The sequence below is a fragment of the Podarcis cretensis genome, assembly GCF_951804945.1.
Source record: "Podarcis cretensis genome assembly, chromosome: 8".
NCBI classification, from domain to species: domain Eukaryota; kingdom Metazoa; phylum Chordata; class Lepidosauria; order Squamata; family Lacertidae; genus Podarcis; species Podarcis cretensis.
In genome coordinates this window covers 72317807-72342580 of record NC_137177.1, presented here as the reverse complement: position 1 = coordinate 72342580, position 24774 = coordinate 72317807, and the positions used below count along the sequence as shown (strand labels likewise).

Here is a 24774-nt window from a genome sequence, read left to right as displayed (position 1 = left end):
GTCTCAGCTATGCTAAGCTGCAGCTGTTCAAGCCCAAGACTCCAACACCTGCCTCCTTTCATCCCACTTCCATTTCCAAAACTCACAGAGATATTTATCACAACTGTATCCTCCCCTTCCTTCAAGAAGCTCAGGGCAAAAGAGATTATTGCATTTTATCCTCACAACAACCCAGTGAGGTAGGTTAGGCTAAGAGACAGCAACTGGCCCAACATAACACAGCTTTGTGGCTGAGTGGTGAATAGAGGAGCACAGGCCTCACTGTTTTTGCCTGACAATTTATCTGCAACACCAGCCTTTCCCAACCTAGGGCCCTGGGGTTGTTTCAGAGTGTGCTGGCTGGGGCTGATGAGAGTTGGAGTCCAAAAAAGCCATAGGGTCCAAGGTTGGAAAAGTCTGCACTACACCACACTGGCCCTGCAAGGCTTTCCCCTTCCCACCCTATGCTCACTAAATCAACTTTCATCAGAGGCAGCAGCTGCCAGAATAAAATCATTTGGGAACTTGCTATGTTTTTGACCACATTACAGAAATTCCATAGGCACAAAGCATTTCTCCGCCTGAATCAGATGGCTTAGCTCTCTGTGTGTGTGAAAGAGTGGGGCAGGGGGCGATCACATTTTTAAAAGTAAAGTAAGATGGCAGCATGAAACTCACTGAGATGACTTTTTCTTTTATTGGCTCCACATTTTGCTCTGATGCCTAGCAATCTTTGCTATGGAAAAACAACAAATGCCCTCAGCTGCCACAGCTGAGTTCAATTTACTTAAAACAATATATGAAAATAAGGATGGCAATCTTTTTTCTTTTCTAAAAAATACTTCAAAGGAGGGGGCAAAAAAAGGTATGTCTTGGGGACTGCACGTGCCAATTTTCCATTCGGCTGTGACTCGTGTCTCAAACATGCATGCTTTTCAAATGGTGTGTGCAGCCTAGGAAAATGCCGTTGCCATGCCAAAAGAAACTTAGTCATGACTACATGGATTGGCCCCTGCATTCTTGAGAGGCTGCTTTCTTCCATATATCCCATTGGGACATCGCAGGGCTTATCTAGATCATCAGCTAAGTCATGTCCCATGCGCATTTTGAGCCGTGGACTCAAAAAGTTTTAAACTGTATAATTGTAAAAGGTTTGGCATAAGCATCACCAAAATGGACCTCATTGGCCTGTTACCAAAACAGTTGAGTGCTTTTCAGAAATGGAACTTTCCAGGTAATGTACTGCCACACTGAACATGCAAACAACTACAACCCACCTTCATTTAACCACGATTCCTTGCAGCATGGGGCCCATGGGTGGGTTATTCCCTGCAGGAAATACTGTTATCATCCTCAACCTGGTGCCCACCAGAACTACAATTCCTGTTATCCCTGACCATTGGTCCTGCTGTCGGGGTCTGATGAGACCTGGATTCCAGCAACATCTGGAGGGCATCAGGCTCAGAAGGCTGTCTTAAGGAGAAGGCATGTGCATCTGTTCAACCAGAAACAGACTTCCATGAGGCCGTATCTCATGCTGCATAGAACAAAATTGTAACACCAATCGAGCAATGGCTTTGTGCCAGGATATAAATATGGTCCATTTGGAACTGCATTTTACATCTCAATTCACTGGGAATGTCACTCTGTCAATAAAACCTTGTTCCTGCTAGAGCATGCAGCTATGCTTGCAGGCTCTCTGCTTCTCTCTCTCTGTACATTTGATTTCCTGAACATGGAAAACCCTAAGAGGCTTGGGGTCATGATTGCCTACCCTGACAGAAAGCCAGCTGCCAACACTCTTATTGATTCTGACTGTAGATACCAGAGTTATGGTTTGTGGACGTGTTGAACTTACTTTACAATATTTTAATTGGAAGCTCAGATCTGAAAAGCACGGAAAATCCCAAAATGTGAATTCATACCATAATACCATCTTATAGGACAATGTGGACTCTCCTGACATTGCTGAACTCCAACTGCCATTAGCCCCAGCCAGCATGGCCTAGGGTCAGAGATGATGGGAGTTGTAGTTCACAACATCTGGAATGTACCATGTTGGCTACCCCTGGTATATAGAGTGGCTTATGTCAATATGTATGGGGAGGGGAGGGATTTCACTTGGAGGCTGGAAAAAAGAGACTAAAAGGGAGAATAAAACACATTCACATGGATCTGGCACATGAGAGCTTCTGGACAACAGCCACAGACTTTAAAAAGAAAATCAGTTTTGCTAATACAAAATAGATTAACACAGGGGCTAGTAACTTTTCAGAACATAGCAAGCTGCCTTAATCTGCATCCACCTAGCCCAATATTGCTGACACTGACTGGCAGCAACTCTCCAGTTTCAAGTAGTGGATTCTCTCAGTTCTATCTGGAGATGTCCAGAACTGAACCTGGCACTTTCTGAATGCAAAGCAGATGCTCTATGGCCCTTACTGTACAGCAGCTACAGTCAACAAGGCATCATAACTTTAACCTTGCAGATAGCAATGACATTCCATTTTAGTTTGGAGAAAAGAACTTACTGCTTCTAAAATTATGCCACCATAACTTATTAGGAATATGTAATATCTATGAGTCAAAGAAGATATTTCAGAAGTTATTTTTCTTCTCTTTTTAAATATATATATATAACATGGAACAATGCAACACAATCCACACCTACCCTTCTGATGCAAATGAACAACCATTGCACAACTCCCAAAATTACAGGGTGATGTGTCACTCTTAATCTTCCTAGGAATGTGGGAGTTCCTGTTTCAATCACTTCCATTGTCTGAAATCTACCAGATGATAACGGAAGAACTGCCATCGCAGGCGAAGATTGATATGTAGGTGAGGTTAATAAATGAGCCAAACGGCATGCTTACTGTAGGTTATAAAGGAAAAAGATCAATGCAAGAGACAGCTACAAGTGCACAAGGCGACCTCCGTGCCTTAAACTTTGGTCCAGACATTGAACTAGCATTGATTATAGAGGTTTCTCATTCAAGCTGCCAGTTCAAAATGAATTAAACTCACAATCAAATTTAGACTCTGGCGTTAACTCCACAGTTACGATGGGCACTTAGAAGGCTGAGCTCGGGATTTGGCAAACATTGTGGGATACAGATCTATCAACTGCGATAGCTCAGTGGAAATGTCAGAATACTGAGTGCTGGAAACAAACAACACAGAATGACTGTCATCACTTTGCTGTTATGTTTAGATAGATAGATAGATAGATAGATAGATAGATAGGGTTTTTATGTTGTAATCTGCCCACTGATCTTTGGATGAAGAGCGGCATACCAATTTAATAAATAATAATATAAATTGGCCATGCTTGCTGGGGCTGATGGGAGCTGTAGTTCAGCAACATTTAGAGGGCCAAAAAGGTTCCCCACAGCTGCTCTCAGGCTTGAACCCAGTGTGTGCAAAGGTCACAGTGCCATCTTCAGACGCACAAGGGAACAGGAAAATGTGAACTTACCATAAATTTTGCTTCTTAGGGGTTCTGGAGTGGGATGTTCTCACACATGCTCCATGGCAGAGCAAGTACTTTGCTTGCAGGAGACGCTGGGTTAAGTTCCTGGCACCTCCAGGCAGGGCTTGGAAAGATTCCCTGTCTGAAATCCTGGAGAGATGCTGCCAGCCAGTGTAGGCAGGACTGAGCAAGATGGACCAACCGTCTGATTCAATATCAGGCAGCTTCCCGCGTTCCTATGACAGTCTTTACTTCTGGGAAATGCATCATGTTGCAAGAACAACAGCTAGTGGCAACAATTCCCCTCAGCTCCCAGACCGGCCCCCAATGATTTAACAGTCGGCTGGGTTCTGGCATCCAGAACTACTGCGAAAGAATTCAAATTTTGCTTCAGGTGCTTGTTTGTTTGTGGAGAGAGGGGTGCCATTTTAGTCAGGGACTTGGGGCCATGGTTTGGCGGTGAGCTGAATCCCAAGCAAAAACAGCATCCCTGAGGAGTCAAGTCTTTCCTCTCTTCTGGCATAGTATCCTGTGCATAGCTTTCCCCCTTTCCCATGCTTGGAGTGGGAGATCAAACAGCTCCACATCTCTCCTCACCTCCTTTTCCTTGCCCCCAGAGAAGGACATAGCAGCTTCTCAGCTGCAGAAGCCCATCCTTGGCATGGTTAGGCCACAGTTCATGGCACTCTGCAACCCTTCACCACAAGCAGACGCCATTTTGAATGCCATGAGGGGCTGTGGCCTTCTTCGACCACAGTTTCACAGCCACTAGTCCATTGCTTTTCCAGCAGCCACTAACTGGCAAATAAGTGGTATGTAAATTAGGTAATTAATTACCTAATTAACAAGAACAATGACCCTGCAGCAACTAGAATCCATGGATACCAAGAGAGCAGCGAAGGAATTGTTAGTCAAACCCTAAAATGGTTCCATGAGGTGTCAGTTTTCCCGCCTTTTTTTTTTTTTAAATCTCAGCCCTGTGATGTTGCTCTTGCCTGTGTTTTTGCCTTCACAGAGCCAGAGCAGGTACCCTGAAGAGAAATGGCAGCCCTCATTCTCTCCTCTTGTGAGCAAGCTGCTCTCCCTTCTCTTTTGAGGCGCAGGGCTGGAATTAGGGCTGGAAGAATGGGTTTAGTTTGCTTTTCACATGGGACTGAACCAGTCAGAATAACTTCCTTGTGGATTGGAAGGCAAACCCCAACTTCACTGGAGTTTTGGATGCTGTTTATGGCAAATAAAAAAAAAGTTGGACAAAGTTTTGATGAAAAATGTATAAATATAGCTTTATATATATATATACCTCAATATATATTGAGCTGGGAGTAGTAATTGTACACATATTGAATGTTTATATGAATTAAGTTGTAACTGTCTCTGGTTTGGTTCTCTTTGTTCTTCTTGGAAGCCTTGTACTTTATCACATAAATAATAATTATTATTATTTTAAAAACCTTTCCCATAAAAAAATACACCCAAAGGGCTGTATTCAATGTTAATCCTACTCAAAGTAGACCCATTAATATTAATGGGCATGACTAGCTTAAGTCTATTATTTCAATAGGTCTACTCTGAGTAGAACTTAGTTGAACACCCCCCTAAATGTGTATTTTATGGAGAAGGTACAAAATGTGTAAAATCTAAACACATTTTTTTTGTGCTTTCTTACAAACAAACAAAAAAGGTCTGCAGAAAACGGGACAAGGCAGACCTGTGACTGAACTCCAGCAAAACTGAAATGTGACAGGATTAGGCTGCTTACTCCATCCTTAGCTGGAAAGTAATGAGAACCAAATGAACATACTGAGGGTGTAGTCTTTCAGACACAAATGTAATGGAGAGGGATAGCAACTCCCAGTCCCCGCACCTCCTAGGCCCACAGCCTTTTAGATGAAGATAGACTCAACTGGGGCTTCTTCTTTTTTAGTTCAGAGAAAAGGCAAGTAAGAGGGGACATGACAGAAATGTAAAACATCATACATGGTGTGGAGAAAGTGGACGGGGAAATGTTTTTCTCCTGCTCATACGAAAAACCCAGGAGCATCCAACAACAATGAATGTGGAAAGATTCAGGACACACCAAATTACTTCTTCACAAAGCACATGGTTAAGCAGTGGAATTGGCTAAGTAGTGATGGCTACCAACTTGGACAGCTTTAAGAGGACTGTGCAAATTCATGGAAGGTGAGGCCATTAATGGCTGCTGGCAACAATGGCTATGTTCTTCCTGCATTGTTGGAGGCCTCTGAATACCGCTGGGTAGAGAATCACAAGTAAGGAGAGTGCTGCTGCATTCATGTCTGGCTTGTTGGTATTCCCACTGGGTCTCCTGGTTGACCACTGATAGATTAGGATGCTGAACTAGATGGGCCTTTGGCCTGATCCAGCATGGTTCTTCTTATGTTCTTACGCAGCATCAGCTGCTGTGACTGGCAGGCACAATGAAGCCTCTGTGTTGGCCAGGTGTGGAGCCTGATCTTCACCCACTGTCTAATCAATAGAATTTTATTTCCAAGGAATGCAGCCTCCAGATCGGGATTCAGCTATGGCTGCAGGTGGCCCCAAAGCCAGCAGTCTACAGTAGCCTAACTTTTCATTTTACAATTGTTAGAAAGGAGATGCTGATGAGTTGGCAGGTTTTGGAAATCAAAGGTAGTCAGCTGACATACATCTGAATGATCAGGGATTTCAAGCAAGAGAAAATGATGTTTCTAAATGGTAGTCTGTAAGGGTGGATGCTTAAGAATGCTCTTTGACCTGAAGACTGGAAGCACGCAAGCCTATGCAATCTTGATGTGCCCTGAAGCACGTCAGAGGGAAGAAAAAGAAAGGTTGATAGAAAAGATTGATAGAAAAGATTGATAGAAAGAAGGTTGGCTGGAGCCTGTCTAAACTTCCTGATATTCTACATTCCTTCTTTTGATTTTTAGATAGCACTTATGCTATTATTTACATTTCTCCCCTTCTCATTTATTTATTGACTCCTCATTTATCTCTCCAAATGTGGGTGTGCTTTTAAAAAAAGTATTTTGTATTCCTGATCCATTTTCTATGGTGACAGATGCTTCCATTGCCACATTGCATTGCCTAGCTAATCTACATGTAGGTTTTTTAAGTAGGTGACAGCTCTTCCAATGATTTTTATCTTCCCAACCACATTCCATTGCAACCTGATTCCTTCCCCTCTATTACTGTCTAGGGCTGATGGATTCTTTCACTCTCTCCACTATGTTCCTTCTCTGTGCCTCCTCCGTCTGTTGAGTATTATCTCAACTAAGCACATTTGCAGCCCTACATTTTGCCTGAAACCTCATGGTTCATTTATAATATTGGGAAGAAGGACAACAGTTTATGCAAAACTGAAATATTTTGGCAGCTCTGCTTCTTAGGATACTGGTGGTGTCTCCACCCCTTTTTTTTCTTTTTCTGTTTCCAAACACCTCTCTAGAAGACATTCCACAGCCATACTGTAAAGAACTCAGGAGAGTACTACACATAAAATGTTGCTGTTCCTTTTGTGGGGGTCTAGAAGTGTAAATTTCACGCAATACTGAAGTTGATTAATAGTTCCTTATTTGCACAAAAGTTCAAAATTCAGCTCAATCAAAACATTTTTAAAGAACTAAGGTTTATATGTCCCCAAACTCCAAAGTAAGCTTCTGAATACCCTGTATCATATTACCATACCTTTCAAGGTATGCAATTCTTTTCTCCAGTCGATTTTTTTTTGTTTTTGTGCAATACTCAGGAATGTGTGAAGACATCTGATGATAGCAAATAAAGACCTAGGAATATGCACCCCAAAATAAGCTTTGGGATCCCACAAATCATACACTAATACATCCAGAATAGTATGGTCTACTACAAGATGGCATTCAGCCATGTTCAGTCCAAGACATTCTTAGGGTACAGCACGTCAAAGAGGTACCCCTATGTCAGTCCCAAAGGAATTGGATTTTACTGTCCTGGACTGATTGTATATAAAATAGGAATACTCTTTATTTTCATTTTAACTGTCAGCGTATTTGGCAAGTATAGGGTTAATCTAGAGTTCTAGTGGGTGCTCTGAGGGAATGCCTGGAGGGGGGAGCATATGCGGCCCTCCAGGCCTCTCTATCTGGTCCTTAGAATGTTCCCAGGCTACACCCCTCATTGACTCTGCTTTGCACCCTCCCTATTTTAGTCTGGCTGAAAAGTGTCCTTGAAATCTGATACTGCTTCTTGTTTGCCTGGGTGGAGGATAGAAAGGGGTGTGTGATTGTGTATAGAAACTAGCCTTCTGTATGATGGTAAAATTTGCATTCGCTGCTCCACCCACTTTTCCATTAGGGTCCTGCCCACCAGTAGCTGTAGAAGGTTCCCCATCCCCTGCTGCAAGTGAAATCAATACATAGCATCAATCTGTGAAAATGCAGCCTATAGTACTCCTCCAACTGTCTGAAAGCTAAAGAAACCAGTGCAATTCTCACTGAGGTGGGTGCCCATGGATGCTGTGCAGCATAATGGCCCATCTTTCCTCAAATGGAAATGATGATTATCTTCTTAATGGGGCTGTTGAGATGATGAATGCAGGTAACCTTACAGAGAGAAAAAGTGCTAGATGTGATAAATAGCAGAGATCCTTCAGATGTAAGACTGCTGTAAAACAAATCAGGGAAATTACTACTTTGTCTCCCTAATTAAGCAAACCAAGAGCTCCAAGTACCTGTGTACACCTTACAGAGGGAAAACCAGTTGGACACCTGCTCCAAAATGAGGCTTCTTCATTCACTTCTGCTACTACAGAAGTAGTGTCTGCTAAAGAGATACTAATTAGATCTTCCTGGTGAGTTTCCTTTTGTGCGCACACTGAGCAGGGAATATAATTGTAGCTGCATCAGCCATTCATTCTTGTGACGTGAACTGTAATGACTAATCGTTCTGCTGTTGTCCTGCTCTGAATCAAAAAATTGCAATTACTCCTAATATTTGCTTATGTTTCTGTAGAACTGTGAGCTGATTCTTCATATTTTGGGTTTATTCTGGAGGTAAGGTGTATGGGGGAAGGGATTTCTTTCAGCACAAGAAAATGGCACAGTTTTAACCCTTTCGGAAGGACAGGACCATAGATCAGTTGTAAAGGATCTAGTTTTGCATGAACGAAGTCCCACATTCAATCCTGGCATCCATCTGAAAACCTGCAGAGCTGCTGCTTGTCACTGTATATCTTAGGCGCAATGTAAATTGAACAGTTAATATGCATAGCAGCTCCCCCCTGTGCACATTTACCAGGTTTCATGGAGAATATGCAGATAATCTGTTCATGAAAAGGGAGTCATGCACTTTTCTCCAAAGTGCCATTGAGATGTGCACATTCCCCAAGGCCTGTTGGAGAGTATGCATATTGGCTGGAAAGTGTGCCCAATTCCCTATTCTGGTTGTTGTGCACGTTCACCACTCAACTTACATTACCTTTAACATATATAAAACTAGAAGAGCCATTGGTCAGACTCATTGTAAGGCAGCTTCCTAAGTTCTTAACCCTGTCAAAGGCTTAGGAGCAGTGTACAACAGTGTTACTTGAAAGTTTAGAGGAGTCAGCTCCAGCCTAGCTGCCTCAAAGTTAACGCCTACTGTACCAGTGTCTGCCAAACTGCATACAGGGAAACGAATAGAATCATAGAATTGTAGAGTTGGAAGGGATCACAAGGATCATCTAGTCCAAACCCCATGCAATGCACGACAGAATGCTTCTTCATAGAAAACTTCCCTCCACCTAGATATGAAGTATATCAGAGTGAAAGGTTCAAGCCTAAGCTTTTTGCTTGTTTATGTCAGAGCATTCAGTCATGTGAGTCCCTGTTTGCGATCTGAAGCAGGATATTAGAAAAAAAATATGTTGATCCCTTCAGCAACAACTTGACAAGACTTGGCAAGCTGTTTAGAGAGGACTGGTGGACTTGATGTGGCTATAGAACTGAAGTAGTCCACTGGGGGCTGATGCCCATTGAGACTGGTATACAGAATACAGTGGTACCTCGGGTTACATACGCTTCAGGTTACATATGCTTCATGTTACAGTCTCTGCTAACCCAGAAATAGTACCTCAGGTTAAGAACTTTGCTTCAGGATGAGAACAGAAATCGTGCTCCAGCGGCGCGGCAGCAGCAGGAGGCCCCATTAGCTAAAGTGGTGTTTCAGGTTAAGAACAGTTTCAGGTTAAGAATGGACCTCCGGTACAAATTAAGTACTTAACCTGAGGTACCACTGTACAAGGAGGCAAACAGTAGGTGAAGCCACAACCAATGACAGACAAAGGCAGAAATGATAACAGCTAGTACTAGTTTTGTCCCCATTGTTCTCCCTGCTGAGTGCCACACAAAATTTGGTATTTTAAGTATTATTGAACTTTATTATTATTATCATTATTACAAAGTACCCATTTTTAAATTTACTGTCAAAGAATGCATTTTCAAATGTAATTTATCCTAAAGTGCACATTTTTATATGCATTTTGGGTTCATTTTTTTAAAAAAATATGAGAACAGCATTGCAAAAGTCATAGGTGAAATCTGGAGAACTGCATTCTGATTCAGAGATTAGATTGGGATGTGTGTATCAGTTCAAGGCAATTATAAAAATCTGCAAAGAACAAATTTCTAGAGCATCCCTACACGAGAACCTGACTGTGACAGATAATGCCGTGGCTAGAAAATCTTATTTATGTAACAAAAATTATATGCCACTTGACTGAAACAATAAGTGGCTAACAATAAGTTTTAAAATGATCAATTAAAAACATGTAATATTTTTAAAGCAATTAAAATCAGCTGTAAACTAAAAAATATGAAAGCACATCAATTTCTATGTGCCTGGCTAGGCTTGCCTAAACAAAAATGTTATAAACAGTTGCCAGAAAGACTACAGTGAGGCATTTGCCTGATGTCAATATGCAGGTAGTTCCTGAAGTATAGGGGCTGCCACACTAAAATATACATTTCTTACAGGTGCATAATGAATATTGTGTGGCACTTGTAACAGTGTAAGTTCCACAGATCAAAGCCGTTGAGTGGGCACATACAAAGAAAGGCAATCCCACAAGTAAACTGACTCCAAGCAATTGATGCCTTTATATACTAATATTAACAACTTAAACTTGGCCCAGTGCAGATCTCTGAGTAGAGGTGCTATATGCTGACAAGGTCTCACTCCTGTCAGTAGTCGTGCTGCAGCATTATACACTAACTGCAGCTTCTGGATCAAATGGAAGGGAAGCTTCACGTAAAGCACATTGCTGTGATCTAATATTTGAGGCACCGAAGCATGAACTACTGTGGTCAAGCTCTCTCCGCCCAGGAACGGCCATAGCTGTTGTAGCAGGTGCAGTTGGTAAAAGGTGCTTCTTGCCAGAGTGTCTACAAATCTAAATCTTGGGGGGGGGGGAACCCCAGAATGCATACCTGCAGCACCTTGTACACATCAGCTGACTGCAAAAGTTGAAACTGATCCCATAACACACCACCAACTCTGGCACTGGGTAAATCTGAAACTACAAGAACTGTGGAGTCAAGGTCACTCCAAAGTTGAGAAACTTTATCATCAGAGTGTGTAGCCAGCTGGTCACAGTGGGTCCTCAAATACTGCAGAGGACTCTCTCTGTTAGTGGGAATTAGAAACCTCTGGGATGTCCGAAATAATGCTGCTGGCCGGCTTCTATAAGATGTAATTCAAACTGCTAAATCTTAGTTTCCATTTTTTTCGTGGCACTGACTTCCTTTTAAGCCACAACCAAGCTAATATTTGGGTATTTTAGGGGCGGGGGGGGGGGGGGGGGAGATGGTGTTCTTAAGCTGCGATCACTTCTTTAAGATTCTTGGAATTTCAGTAGGTGCATAGAGGTATTTACCACAGTCGGCATAAACGTGATGTTTGTGTGTCCCCACTCCAGGAATTAATTTCTCTACTGCCAATCACTGTGATCTGAAGTGTCCCTTGTTTGTTAAAAGCCACACTTTAAGCTTGATCAATTTTTTCATCTCTACATTTTTCAACCCCTCCCACACACTTGATCCATGTTCCAGCCACACAGTGCAGCAAATTTCAGCAAATGCGGCTAAAAGGTAAAGGTAAAGGTACCCCTGCCCATACGGGCCAGTCTTGACAGACTCTGGGGTTGTGCGCCCATCTCACTTAAGAGGCCAGGGGCCAGCGCTGTCCGGAGACACTTCCGGGTCACGTGGCCAGCGTGACATCGCTGCTCTGGCGAGCCAGAGTCGCACACGGAAACGCCGTTTACCTTCCCGCTGGTAAGCGGTCCCTATTTATCTACTTGCACCCGGAGGTGCTTTCGAACTGCTAGGTTGGCAGGCGCTGGGACCGAGCAGCGGGAGCGCACCCCGCCGCAGGGATTCGAACCGCCGACCTTTCGATCGGCAAGTCCTAGGCGCTGAGGCTTTAACCCACAGCGCCACCTGCGTCCAAATGTGGCTAGGGCTGTGTAAAAAGCTATGTGCTACACCTCGCATCTGAAAGCTGAGCTTTCTATTTAACATCCAAACAAAGGATCTTAAATTGGGTGGTGAAGGACTGTTGCAGAGAGATGGCCAGGTAGTAAAAATATAGAAAATTTTCACAAACATACATGGCAAGCAGCTCATTAGGCCCTTGCAGAGAGTCATGGAGGATATGGGTTTGGGGAATGCTGGACTAGATGGTAACCAAAGAGTTGGGGGGAATCTTTTAGGACATCTAGTCAAACATTCCCCAACCCCATATCCTCCATATTTTGAACCCAAGCTCCCATCAATCCCAGCCAGCATGGCCAATGGTCAAGGATGATGGTCATTCTAGTTCAAAATATCTATAGGGCACCAAGTTGAGGAAGACTAATAAAGTCTGGCTCCTTGGTTGATGCAGGAAATTCAGAGCAAGAGCACCCTGAAGAGATAGCAGCCCAGACTTTGCTTGAAGACCTCAGCCCCCAGCAAAGTAATTGGTGCCACTGTTGACCTGTTCTTATCAGCAATACGTGTCTCATAATCTTAGGAAGTTGCTTGTGCTTCTGACAGTAATTAACTGCACTGATATACCGTATTTTCTGCAGCCAAAACGGAAGGGAATGCTACTGCAGCAGTATCAGAAAGAAGTAGTAAAACAAAGGGTTGAGTGTGGTCCAGTGGTTAGATTTAGAGTGCAGATGCCTGGGTTCAAGCCACAAAGCTTAGTAGGTGATGCTTTGGTGCGCTCTCTCACTCTCTGCCTAACTATTTTGCAGGGTTATTTTAAGGATAAAAGGGACACCACATCCTGAAGTTAAAAGAGGAAGAGGACAATAAAGATGCTTTAAACAATCCATTTTCATGTTGCTGTAGTTGCTTCTGTTTTGAGAGACACAAAAAGAAACAGAAAGTCCCAACCAAACCTGCAATCAAAGAAAAGAGAAAGCAGGAGCTGGAAAGCAAGAAGATATGAGAAAGAGAAATTATTATTTACTGTATTTGCAGACCGCCCTTCCACAAAAGTTCTTGGAGCAGTGAACAATTGACAATAAAATAATAAAAATAAAACATCAGAAATAAAACCGCAAACTGAATGCATGTCATAGGGAAAATCAGCACCACCACAATACGTAAGAAACACCACAATCAACTCGTCAACCCTCATATGCTGAACAGAACATTACCTCAATGAGGCGAGTGAGAGCATTTCTAGCAGGAGGGAATCCCACAAATCAAGGAGCCATGACTGAGAAGACCCTATTGTGACTCAGGTAAAGGATGGAACTATTAGTAGGGCCTCCTCTACAGATCTTAATGCATGGCTAAGGCAGCACTAATCGATGTGGTGCCCTCCAGATATGGTTGGACTTCACACACATACACATACACAGAATCTTCATTTATCAGGCACAGGATTTTGGGGTGCTCCAAACCACCCAATAGTAACTCTGTGAAAATCAAAAGTATGCTTGAGAACTTGAAGGAATTGGCATAGGTTTATTGGAAACAGTTTGTCATTTGAGAAGGGGCATTTCTCCTGATTTGAGCACTCAAACATCTCCTTTCTTACACATTAGAATGATACCAAAATTTCCAAAATTTTCGCAAACAGACATAAATACAAAAGCAGTGTTAATCTTTATAGACGCGGAGAAGGCCTTTGACAATATCTCCTGGAAATTTATGAAGGGAAATTTAAAAGAAATGGGAGTGGGACGGGGTTTTGAGAATGGGATTGATGCAATATATTCAGAACAAAAGGCTAAATTGATAGTTAACAATGTGGTCACAGAAGAGTTTAAAATTGAAAAGGGAACACGACAAGGCTGTCCTATTTCCCCTTTGTTATTTATTTCGGTTCTGGAAGTGTTCCTGAATATGATTAGAGGGGACCGGCTGGTGGAAGGAATTCAGGTCGGAGCGAAACAATATAAACTCAAAGCTTTTGCAGATGACCTAGTTTTGACCCTGCAGGAGCCAGAATCTAGTACGAAAAGAGTACTACAATTGATCCAAGACTTTGGTTGGGTGGCAGGATTTAAATTAAATAAACAGAAAACCAAGGTATTGGGAAAAAATCTGTCAGATACAGAGTCAGAACGGTTTCAGAGAGAGACAGAATTAAATGTGGTTAAAAAAGTAAAGTACCTAGGGGTAAATATAACAGCAAAAAATCTGAGTCTATTTAAGGATAATTATGAAAAATGTTGGTCAGAAATTAAGAGAGACTTAGACAGTTGGACAAAATTGAAACTTTCTTTGTTAGGCCGAATTGCTGCTATCAAGATGAATGTATTGCCAAAAATGTTGTTTTTGTTCCAAACATTACAGATTGTGGACAAGACAGAGTGCTTCCGGAAGTGGCAGAGAGATATATCTAAGTTTGTCTGGCAGGGCAAAAAGCCCAGAATTAAGTTTAAGATACTAACTGATGCGAAAGAAAGAGGGGGCTTTGCCCTGCCGGACTTAAAGTTGTACTATGAGGCCGCAGCTTTCTGCTGGCTAAAAGACTGGCTACTTCTAGAAGACACTGACGTACTGGATCTGGAAGGTTTCAACAATGCTTTTGGTTGGCATGCATACTTATGGTATGACAAGGTTAAGATCAATAAGGCCTTTAAGAACCATATTGTCAGAAAAGCAGTGTTTAATGTCTGGACAAAATATAAAGACTTATTGGAAAATAAAACTCCAAGGTGGCTATCACCTCTGGAAGCTAAGGCCCGAAAAAGACCCAATATGGAGGCCAAATGGCCAAAATATGGGGAAATACTAGAAAAAGATGGAGACAAATGGAAATTGCAGAGTTTGGAGAAAATGAAGGATAAAGTGCGAGACTGGCTACACTACGCTCAGATTAAAGAAGTCTTTAAAAATGACAAAAAGTTAGGGTTCCAGGTGGAGAAATCGAAATTGGAAACAGAACTGTTAGAACCTAAGACCAAGGTACTTTCAAGAATGTATAACTTGCTGTTAAAATGGAACACACAAGATGAAATGGTTAAATCGGCTATGATAAAGTGGGCACAGGATATTGGGTATAACATTATGTTTGAGGACTGGGAAAGGTTGTGGACCACTGGGTTGAACTTCACTGCATGTAATGCTTTGAAGGAAAATGTAATGAAAATGATATATAGATGGTACATGACCCCAGTTAAACTTGCCAAAATATACCATTTGTCTGATAACAAATGTTGGAAATGTAAAGGAAATGAAGGAACATTCTTTCACCTCTGGTGGACGTGCCCTAGAGTGAAGGCCTTCTGGGAAATGATATATAATGAGTTGAAAAAGGTATTTAAGTATACTTTCCCCAAGAAACCAGAGGCCTTCCTCCTGGGTATTGTCGGCCAGAGGGTGATAAAGAAGGACAGAACTTTTTTCCTGTATGCAACAACGGCAGCAAGGATACTCATCGCTAAGCATTGGAAAACCCAAGATCTACCCACACTGGAAGAATGGCAGATGCAACTGATAGACTATATGGAATTGGCTGAGATGACCGGCAGAATCCGAGACCTGGGAGAGGAGAGAGCTGAAGAAGATTGGAAGAAATTTAAGATTTATTTACAAAAATACTGTAATTTGGTTGAATGTTAAGGAGGATGCTAGATCATAAATAATTGAGCACCATTAAATTAGATGTAATCTGGATGATAAAGGAGATTGAGGAAAGTATAAATTTTTTTTGGGAGAATTATTAGACTAAATTAAATAATGAGACTTAAGAATGTAAACAAGTTGATAAATTGCTGGAAAAAGTTTTACAATGATGCAAGTGGGAGCGAGAGACGTGAGGGAGTCCAAAGAAGTTATGAAAAGATGTTATGATACATGTTATATTGTTTATTATTTTTGCATTTCTGTATTTAAAAAATCTCAATAAATATTTATTAAAAAAAAAAATAGAATGATACCAACATTTCTGGAAAAATAATACAGTTCTCTGTGGGTAACAGTATATCTTGCTAGATAAACTGATTCATAATTTTCTTAATAAATGGAGAAATCTAGGGTACCAGGGGCTGTGCCTGACAATATTTGATGTCATTTCCATGTAGTTTTGTACCACACATATGAATCTCTTCCCCAGCATCATTTACAGCAAAGTAAATGGAACCATAGTTCAGTAGAACATCTGCTTTGTATGCAAAAGGTTCCTGGCATATCCACATAGGGCTAAGAATTGTACCCTGACTGAAATCCTGGCAAGCCATGGCCAGTCAGTGTGGAAAATGGGGACCCAGGTGGACAATGGTCTGACTCAATATAAGGCAGCTTCTATCTATGTTCTGTTAGAATGCTTCCTGAAATAAACAATTGGGGTCTTTGTGTTCTACATGGTTGCAACGCACACACACCTCTTCACATGCCCGTGGCAAGGAGGAAAGCCAGCTCTTCAATGTTTAACTAGCATCAGAATGTATCTGTTTCAAAGACAGACAGATACAGGATATTGTAGAGTTATGCAGGTGGGCTTTGACTGTAGTTGCTAGTTTTGCACACTAGTTTAGACTCCAGGGAAACCCAGTACGGAAAATCACAACACCAAAACTCTTTCTTAAGAACACAAACATCTGTCGGGCAAGGCTGGGGAGCAACAAGGGTTCTTTGAAAATGCAAACCAAGGCATTTCCTGGAGTAGAGTCTCCATGGAAACCTCCACTCCAGGAAATGCTACGGAGAATCGCAAGGCTCATTTTTAATAAGAACACAAACACACCAGCAATGCTTTGAAGCCACAATTCAACCCAAGGGAGGGGGGAAACAACAACAACTCACCAAGCTGACAAAGCTCAAGAGAGCTATGTCTCTTTTTCTAGTATGCCAGAATAAGAATAAAAACCCCTCAACTATAATAATTAAATAAATTTATTATTTTTACTCTGCCCACCTGACTGAGTTGCCCCAGCCGCTCTGGGCAGCTACCTCTTAAATGTAACTAAGGGGAGGAAGGATAGAATGCCACCCCACTCTACTCTGCGGTTGCCATTGACATTCTTCCTCTTTTCATCCCACCTCCACTGCATCCCAAGCCTCCATGAATTGCTGAAATAAACTGGACTGAAACACAATAGCCAGAACAAGTCCCGCCTGGTGTCAGTTGAGTTTCTCTCCCTCATCTGCTCTTTCACTGACTGCAGTAACTCCATCTGTGTGATGACTTCCAGGGAAAGATGTAAATATCTCAATCACCTACAGCTTGCAGGTTGGGGCCATTCATAATGTCCTTTGACTCCAGGACTCCTTTCTGGCTACATGTTACCAATCAGAAAGGGGGGGGGGGGAGGAAAGAAGGAGGAGTGTAAAGTCCTGACACCCTACCTTAGCCTTTTCTATGGAAGAGTGTTTGTATGTCATTGCCCCCCTTAAAGTTCATTTCCCCCCCTGGAGACATGTGTGGGACCTGCTGGCCACACATAGTGATGGGTGATGATTGGCTCTGTTGTGAACAGCAGAATGGTTAGCAGAAGAGGGACTGGTTAGCCACTCCAGAGGCAGTCTGATTAAGTGAAAATCAATGCATATGCATATGGGGTTAGGATAGCTATGGGGGATGTTGTTGTGGGGGTTCTGAAATTCATGGGTTGAAGAAGCTGACCAGCCTCCCTGCTAAGAACACTGAAAGGTAAGTGTAGGCTAATTTCTCATAAAACAAATGAGGAGACCATGACCTGTATGGATTGCCTCATATCTCAGGTTCTACAAAGGGTAGAAATTTGCTTTTTTTAGATAGATGATAGATAGATAGATAGATAGATAGATAGATAGATAGATAGATAGAGATAGATTAGATAGATAGGAAGGCAGGAACCGAAAACTGGGAATCTAGAGATTATGCCTCATGCAGCTGCTTTCGTACCTCTGTGGATGTTCATGATTTCCTTCAACCTCCTTCAACAATAAAGTGGAATTCTTACTGCCTGCCACTTGGAAATTATGGCTCTATTAATGCAACCTAAAACTGCATTAGATTTTTCTACAGCCGCATCACACAACTGATTCATGTTTTTATTTTGCAATCACCATGGGACCCTTCAGTCTATAAGGCAATTAACACATTACCCTGAAAGTTGCATAGAGAACCATATAACTGGAAAGGCATCTAAGGAGGTTTAGAAATAAATGAATACTTATGTTGTGGGGATGGGGTAGGTGTAGGGGCAGGGGCAGGGGCAGGGGCAGGGAATTGATCACAGAGGGATCACAGGATCACAGAGATGAATGAAAAAGCATCCATATGAGAAGTGGGAGATGGAACATACCTGCTATCTCCAACCGTCTCCTGGGAAGCAGTCATTTTCTCTGCAATGGTCTTGACACTTGCCTTTTTGCCCCCTTTCTGCATGAGTAAGAGGTTTAGATAATAAATTCTAAATATGGGAGAGATCAAGATCTGGTTCAAGGTCTCCCAGTGAGCTTTATGACTAACCAGGGTTCCGAACTCATGTTCCCAAGTTCCGCCATCTACCCATGCACTATGCTGGCTCCACAGAACATGTCTTCTTAGGGCAAGCATAAGGGATTGCACATGCTATAAGATACTGAACCCCATTTGTACTGATGTAAACCTCTAGAACAGCCTTTCTCAACCTGTGGGTCCCTAGATGTTGTTGAACTACAACTCCCATCACCCCTAGCTAGCAAGGCCAGAGCTCAGGGATGATGGGAGTTGTAGTCCAACAACATCTGGGGAACCACAGGTTGAGAACCGCTGCTCTAGAATGTCTTTTGTATAGCTAAGCATTTAGCTCTATCCTCAGTACACTGTATTTTATTTTATTGCTATGGCTAATGGCTAATGCAAATAAAGTTGCTATGTATGTATATATGCATCTGGTGAGGTTGGTTTCAATTTTGAGAGGCCATGGGGTAAGAGCTCTTTTGTGGGTCCCCTCCTCTTTTGACTTATTTGGGGGGCAGCGGCAACAAGCAGTGATCTGAGAAACATTTGGACAAACACCAGGACACTGGGTCTAGTAGACATTTAATTTCACACAGTTGCCTAGAGTATCAGTGGGAACAGCGAGAACTCTGCACTGTATGAAGCACCATACCAGAATGTTTTGAAGGGGGTGGGGCTGCAGGTGCCATCACTGGAACCTGCTGTGCACTCTTTGAGGCAGGTTTCGTGGAGCCAATACTCTAGCTTCCTGGGAGGTGAGTCGCTGTAGCTTACCTGGAGGTGGGGGAGCTGGTGGGGAGGTCACTGCAGTGCAAACCAATCTGGCTCAATAACTGCTTCACCCCTCCTGATAAGCAACGGTGACCTTCCTGCCAGGAAGTTAGGGTAGCAGGTTTTTTTGCCCTGCTCAGCAAGCCACTTCTAGGTAAGACATTCTTCCTTCTGGGTGTTAGGGAGGAGGAGCTTCCAATCTGGACTACTGGCAGATAATGAAATGGGAATGAAATGTGGATGTGAACTGTTGTGTCCACAAGTGTAGCTGGCTTTCCTTACTTCATTTGGCTCATCTGACTGCACAGCAGGTCGAGGATCTCCTGGAAGAGGTGCAAGGGTGATGCTACTGAAAATGGCACAGCCACGCTCAACTCTTCGGAAACAGCCACTTTCATTTTCTATATAAACAAAGAACAATGTATAGTCAAGGGAAGCATCTATCTATTTTCCTGTTGTGTTTAATAAGTGATCAAAATTTAAATAAATAATATTAAGTCTGTTGCAGGGGAAGGTAAATGAAACAAGACACAAGAAATGCTTGTGGCTCTCTATTGCAAGCTTTGGGTCCTTTTATAAAAGTCACCTTGACTATAACAGTGGAATGGAAAATTAGGATGTTGTACCTAAGCTCTCAGCAGCTGCGATTTACTCTAGCAATATCTCCAACAGTATTTATAAAATTCAGTACGTTGACATCTCTCACTTCCCCCAAAGTGCAAAAGGCACCATGCCTGGTTCTCTTCTCCCCACCACCAAGAGTTTTCTTAGCAACTATCTTGCAAGGTATGGACTGAAGCCCTATGTATGTGCCAACACTCATATGTTTCTCACGGGCATGGTGATGCACTCCAGCCTCTGCATAAAGAGTGACCATCTGTAGCAATGAAACTTTTGCATGGTCCTTCCACGCAACCCAGAAACGTTCACAATTGGGTTCAGGCTGACATGGAAGTCATGTTCTATTTGGGTCGTATAGGTTGCCAGTTGGGTATTTGTAATGTGGAATGGTAACTTCAGTTGCTGCATGATAGCTTCAATTGTACAGACTCCATGAACCCATTCTAGTGAACAAACATATACGGGACCTAGGTTCACCACAGTGCCACTAAACAGTCACCCAACTCCAAGAGAGAGAGAAGCTGGAACTTCCAGCAACATAGGATACTTTATTACATGTGTGAAGAAACTGTGGCTCTCCAGGTGTTGCTGAGCTGCAGCTCCCATAATCCTTGGACATTGGCTGTGCTTGTTGGAGCTGCTGGGGGTTGTAGTTCGGCAACACCTGGAAGGACCACAGCTTCCCATGCTTGTTATATCATTATCAATACTGCCTAAATAATGCGTCTGTGAAGGTTGTGGCCCTTAACAGCTCTAATTTCTTGGCCCTTTGGGGTTGGACAGGTCTGAACCCTGACACCATGCCACACCTGGGTAACCTTGATTTCCTACCCCCTCAACTTCACAGTATTAGTTTGATACTTTCTTTAAAAGCATATCGCACCACCATTAGACAAGGCAAATCAGGAGTTAGCAGCTGCGAAATCTTTATTGAAAACTATTAGTGCATTAAGAAATTGGAAATTATGCTGTAAGCAATATGGTTCCCATTCATTGCTCAGAACATAAATACTGCTAGTACAGCGAAAGCTAATGAAGAGAGAGGTGTTAAAAGAACGTCCTTGCAAAAGTGGAAAGGCGAACTTTTTAAATGATCAGGAGGAGACACCATGGAAAGTTGTGCAGCACTTAACAATGTGAAATTTCACTGTGCTGGGTGCTTAGTGCAGGAAAAGTAACCTTTCTTTTGGCCAATGAAGTGAGAGAATGGACAGGACAAAGAGTAATGTTCTGCCAGCATCAACAAGACATCACCCAGGGAACTGATTTGTGTAAACGCAGAGGCGGATTTAGGGCAGCGCAACCAGTTTGGTCACACTGGGTGCCAAGCCTTGGGGGTGGCACAACTATGATTTTGATTGGAACATGGGAGGTGAGGGTGCTGGATTTTGGTGTTGCACAGGGCACCGCTGAAATTTGAGACCCCAAGGTCCACCACTAGTACATGAGCTGGCTTAAGTGGATGGCTGTATGCTGGCACAGGTGGCAAGTGTTATGCAGGCTCAAACCAGTGGCCTTTTGAATCAGATTCCTTCTGCCACTCGGAACGAAAGCTGGGACATTTTGCATTAATATCCCAGAATCTGCTACATGCCCCCAAAGGCCGATCATATGCTACTGTCCAATATAAACTCTCAGATCCTGCTGTCTTCCCTATTAGTCTGAGCAACATGTTCAGTTGCTCTCTGGGTTGCTACCAACACCCTCAACTTCATCCTGCCCAGGATTGTCACAGAATTCTGATGAACATAGAAATGAAACTGGAAATTGCTGGGGTTTGCTCATTCGGTCTCATGTTTGGAATGGAAATAAATCCAGTGAATACTGATCAATTGTTGTCGTTTTTAGTCTGCAAACAATATGTAGTTGATGACCCCCCCCCTAAATTGTGCTTCCCTAGCATTGAAATGAATGGTGTGGAAAGAATTGCATCATTAATTACACTGAATTTGTAAGTTACGTAAATAATGTTAAATAGCAGACAAGGAGAAGAATAGCATAGTATTTGATGGAAACTGAACTTCAGCAGAACAGAAACAGCACTGATTGTGAGGAAGTCAGGTCAGAACAGAAACCACTGCTTTCTTGCCTCCCTAATTCTGCCCTGTAGTGATTGTCCACTGTTGGATCTGTTTTCATGTGCTGTGTGCAAAGAACCACCAGGGTTGCAACCAGAACTGTAGATTGGAGCCTTTCCCTGGGCAGTGACGTACTCTCAGGATCTGAACTAGGCTCAGCTGTGCAGGCTAGACACTGGATCCTCTCAGACAGGAAGGGTATCAAAGGCTGGACTGGGACTCTGCCTGAGAAACAATGCCTCCCTGGTTGCAATGTGTCAGATCTGCATCCTTCACGTAACTCTCTCTTCCCAGCTCCTGCCTCCCATCTGACAGCTGCCCACAGCTCACGATAAAACCCAGTTTAATTGGAGACTCCCATCTCAGGAGTGCCACTCCTGAAATCCACCCTCTGTGTCTATTTTTATTACAACAATTATGTCTTGATCAGCAAGATAAAGGTCATTCCATCACCTTGTGGGGGATGGAATGGAGTGGAGGAAGCAGGAGCAGAATGACTAGTCTCATAATGACTGCAGAAGACGGGGCAGTTTGACCTCTCTGGGAGTGAAATGTCAATTAATTATCTTTTTTTTTATGACCAACTCAATTACAACATGCTAATCACCTGTGTAGGCATAAAACTAGGAGGAGGAAGAGAGGAAAAAGGGATGGCGCGAAAGGAGAAATAGCTATAAACATCTATAACTTAGGGCGTTAGAGTCATTATTGTTAAACGGTAGGCACACCGTCTAATAATGGAGCATAAAGAATTATTGGCTGTTGATGGGCTGGTCTGAAAGTAGTAATACTTTCTTCCTTAAAACGGGTGCGAGGGGGTGAGATAGGGTGACTGGTCCTTGGGAGCGGCAGTTGTGTCTTATTTAAAGGTGACCAGACACAGTGCATTAGCCTTTAATGCTTGATTCAATTACCAATAAATGTCAGTTAACTAATGAGGAAGGTGGGGAAAGGAGTGAGAAGCATGGACTTAACACACAACCAAAAGCTACGGAGCAGCCGTCAGCAACCTCCTTTGGTGGCACCATGTTGGGGAAGGTTGCCTTAGGAGAATAGTATTTCCTGCAAGGCATAACCCATCCACGGGGCCCATATTACAAAAGAACCATGGGTGCAACTCATGGTTCATTGAAGTGTTTTGCATGTCAGTGAAGTTCATGCCAGGTCTTTTCAGTTATGATATCCTTGGTATTAAATCATCACCATAACCACTCCTTCTAATACAGTGGTGCCTCGGTTGTTGAGCGTCTTGGAAGCCAAACATTTCAGAATCCAAACTCCGAAAACCCAGAAGTAATTGCTTCCGTTTTCAAATGGGTCTCGGAAGTCAAACAGCTTCCATTGCGCCCCCCCCCCTTTTCTCAATTGACTTTGCCAACTGCCCTTTGCACCTTGGTCGTCGAACGTTTTGGAAGTTGAACGGTCTTCCGGAACTGATTACGTTTGACAACTGAGGTACCACTGTAGTGAGCTGAGCTGCTGAGAGCTGGCAGTGGAGGAGCCATAACAGAACCACTAAGAAATGTGAGGTGGGAGGGACAGAAAACTAGAGGAGAAAGGGAATGGAAAAGAGTATCCTAGAATACAGCATGGCTGCCTGGAACCCAGAGCCAGAACACGCCAACTGCAACCTTTTGTTGCAGGCCCTACTTCCCCCCTCTAAAACAAAACTTGAGAGGCCCTGTGCCTACCAGTTGGGAAACGAAATGAGCCCACTCAAAATTTCTAGTGCTGTGTCAAAATTTGTTCCCCAGTTTCTTAGAGGACCTAACGTTTTTCTCCAGAGAAACTAGAAAAATATTCATCTTAAAATGAAAGGTGGTTTGTTAATGCTGCTGCTGCTGCTGCTACTACTAGTATCAGTATGGTCAGGGAAACCCTGAAGTTTACAGACATACAAAAATCTTCCTAAAAAAAATATTGAAGCAGGCAGCCCCCTCCCCTCACAGCTCCATGCAGCATGAACATGCTTCACAAGCACAAAATGTTTCAGGTTGGTTGGAAAAAATACAAATATAAACTGAAGGTAGTGGTAGATAGAATTGGTTAACCTGCCTGGAGGAGGTTATGGCTAGCTGGAAACCATGAAGGAAGCTCTCATTTTTGAATGTCAGGGTGCAGTACAATATTCTGTCATAGGAAACTGCCTTATACTGAGTCAGACCACTGAGCCACCTAGCTCAGTACTGTCTGCACTGACTGGCAGCAGCTCTCTGGGATTTCAGGCAAGGGACAATCCCAGTCCTGCCAAGAGATGCTGGGGAATGAACCTGGGGCTTTCTGCATGCCAGGCAGATGTTTTGCCACTGAGCTACAGCTATATTACAAATGAACCGAAGTCAAATTGTTAGGTTTTCCATAAAGAAAGTACACTTCATGTTTCCAATAGGAAACCCCAGCTTTCCCTTAATGTAAAACACAGGCAAAAGATTTAACAAATAGTTGGCTTTTGAGCATTGGCTGAAAAAGCACAAAACAACGAAGGCTGAGATTTCAATCAAACATCTCCCTATAAAATTACATTCCACCGAGTCTTACAAAGCCAACGTCAATTAACACACAAAAGAAACCTCAATGGTACGTCAAAGCAAGGGTGTAACTTTATTTGATGAAAGCAAGGAAATGAAGGGGGCCAAAGTTACCATTCCATCCTCATAATGTTTGGTTTGTGTGGATCTTATCTAACATATGAAAACCAAGAACAGTAAAAGAAGGGGGAAACTGCTACAGGTGCCAGTGCAAGTTTATACAACCAGTAGAACTGAGTGGTGAAGCTTTGCCTGGACTTCACTACTTCAGATTGCAGGTCTGCTTGTCGGAAAAATTACTCACTGTTCAGCCACACACACAAAAAAAGCTCCCTGCCCACAGAAAGCGAGCATGTCAGTGTGGAGGTTAAGCACAGAGATTTGGCTCTTCTTACAGCTTAGTGGGACAGCATCTGCTTTTGCATGCAGAAGGTCTAGGAGG

General features: G+C 42.8%; 1 protein-coding gene and 1 long non-coding RNA gene across 9 annotated transcripts in view; one reads left to right on the top strand and one right to left on the bottom strand.

The window, feature by feature from the left end:
- MORN1 (MORN repeat containing 1) overlaps window positions 1-24774 on the bottom strand; it is a 125221-nt gene that overhangs the window by 43640 nt on the left and 56807 nt on the right. For 3 of the 5 annotated variants that reach the window (XM_079987020.1, XM_079987018.1, XM_079987019.1), the window contains exons 11-12: window positions 19388-19506; window positions 18195-18271 (exon numbers count right to left, since the gene is read on the bottom strand). In XM_079987020.1, the coding sequence (XP_079843146.1) occupies window positions 18195-18271; window positions 19388-19506 (196 nt within the window). Of the gene's footprint in view, window positions 1-12588; window positions 12878-16289; window positions 16356-18194; window positions 18272-19387; window positions 19507-24774 lie in introns of those variants that run through there. The other 2 variants (XM_079987022.1, XM_079987021.1) reach the window with 2 other exon arrangements.
- On the top strand, window positions 3462-12805 carry LOC307222240. Of its 4 annotated transcripts, XR_013841664.1 has the most exons (5): window positions 3462-4263; window positions 5376-5721; window positions 8133-8273; window positions 8435-8475; window positions 12702-12760. It is a non-coding gene; the product is annotated as an uncharacterized lncRNA (long non-coding RNA). The 4 variants fall into 4 exon arrangements; XR_013841663.1 differs by lacking the exon at window positions 8435-8475 and having other exon boundaries at window positions 12702-12805; XR_013841666.1 differs by lacking the exon at window positions 12702-12760 and having other exon boundaries at window positions 8435-10840.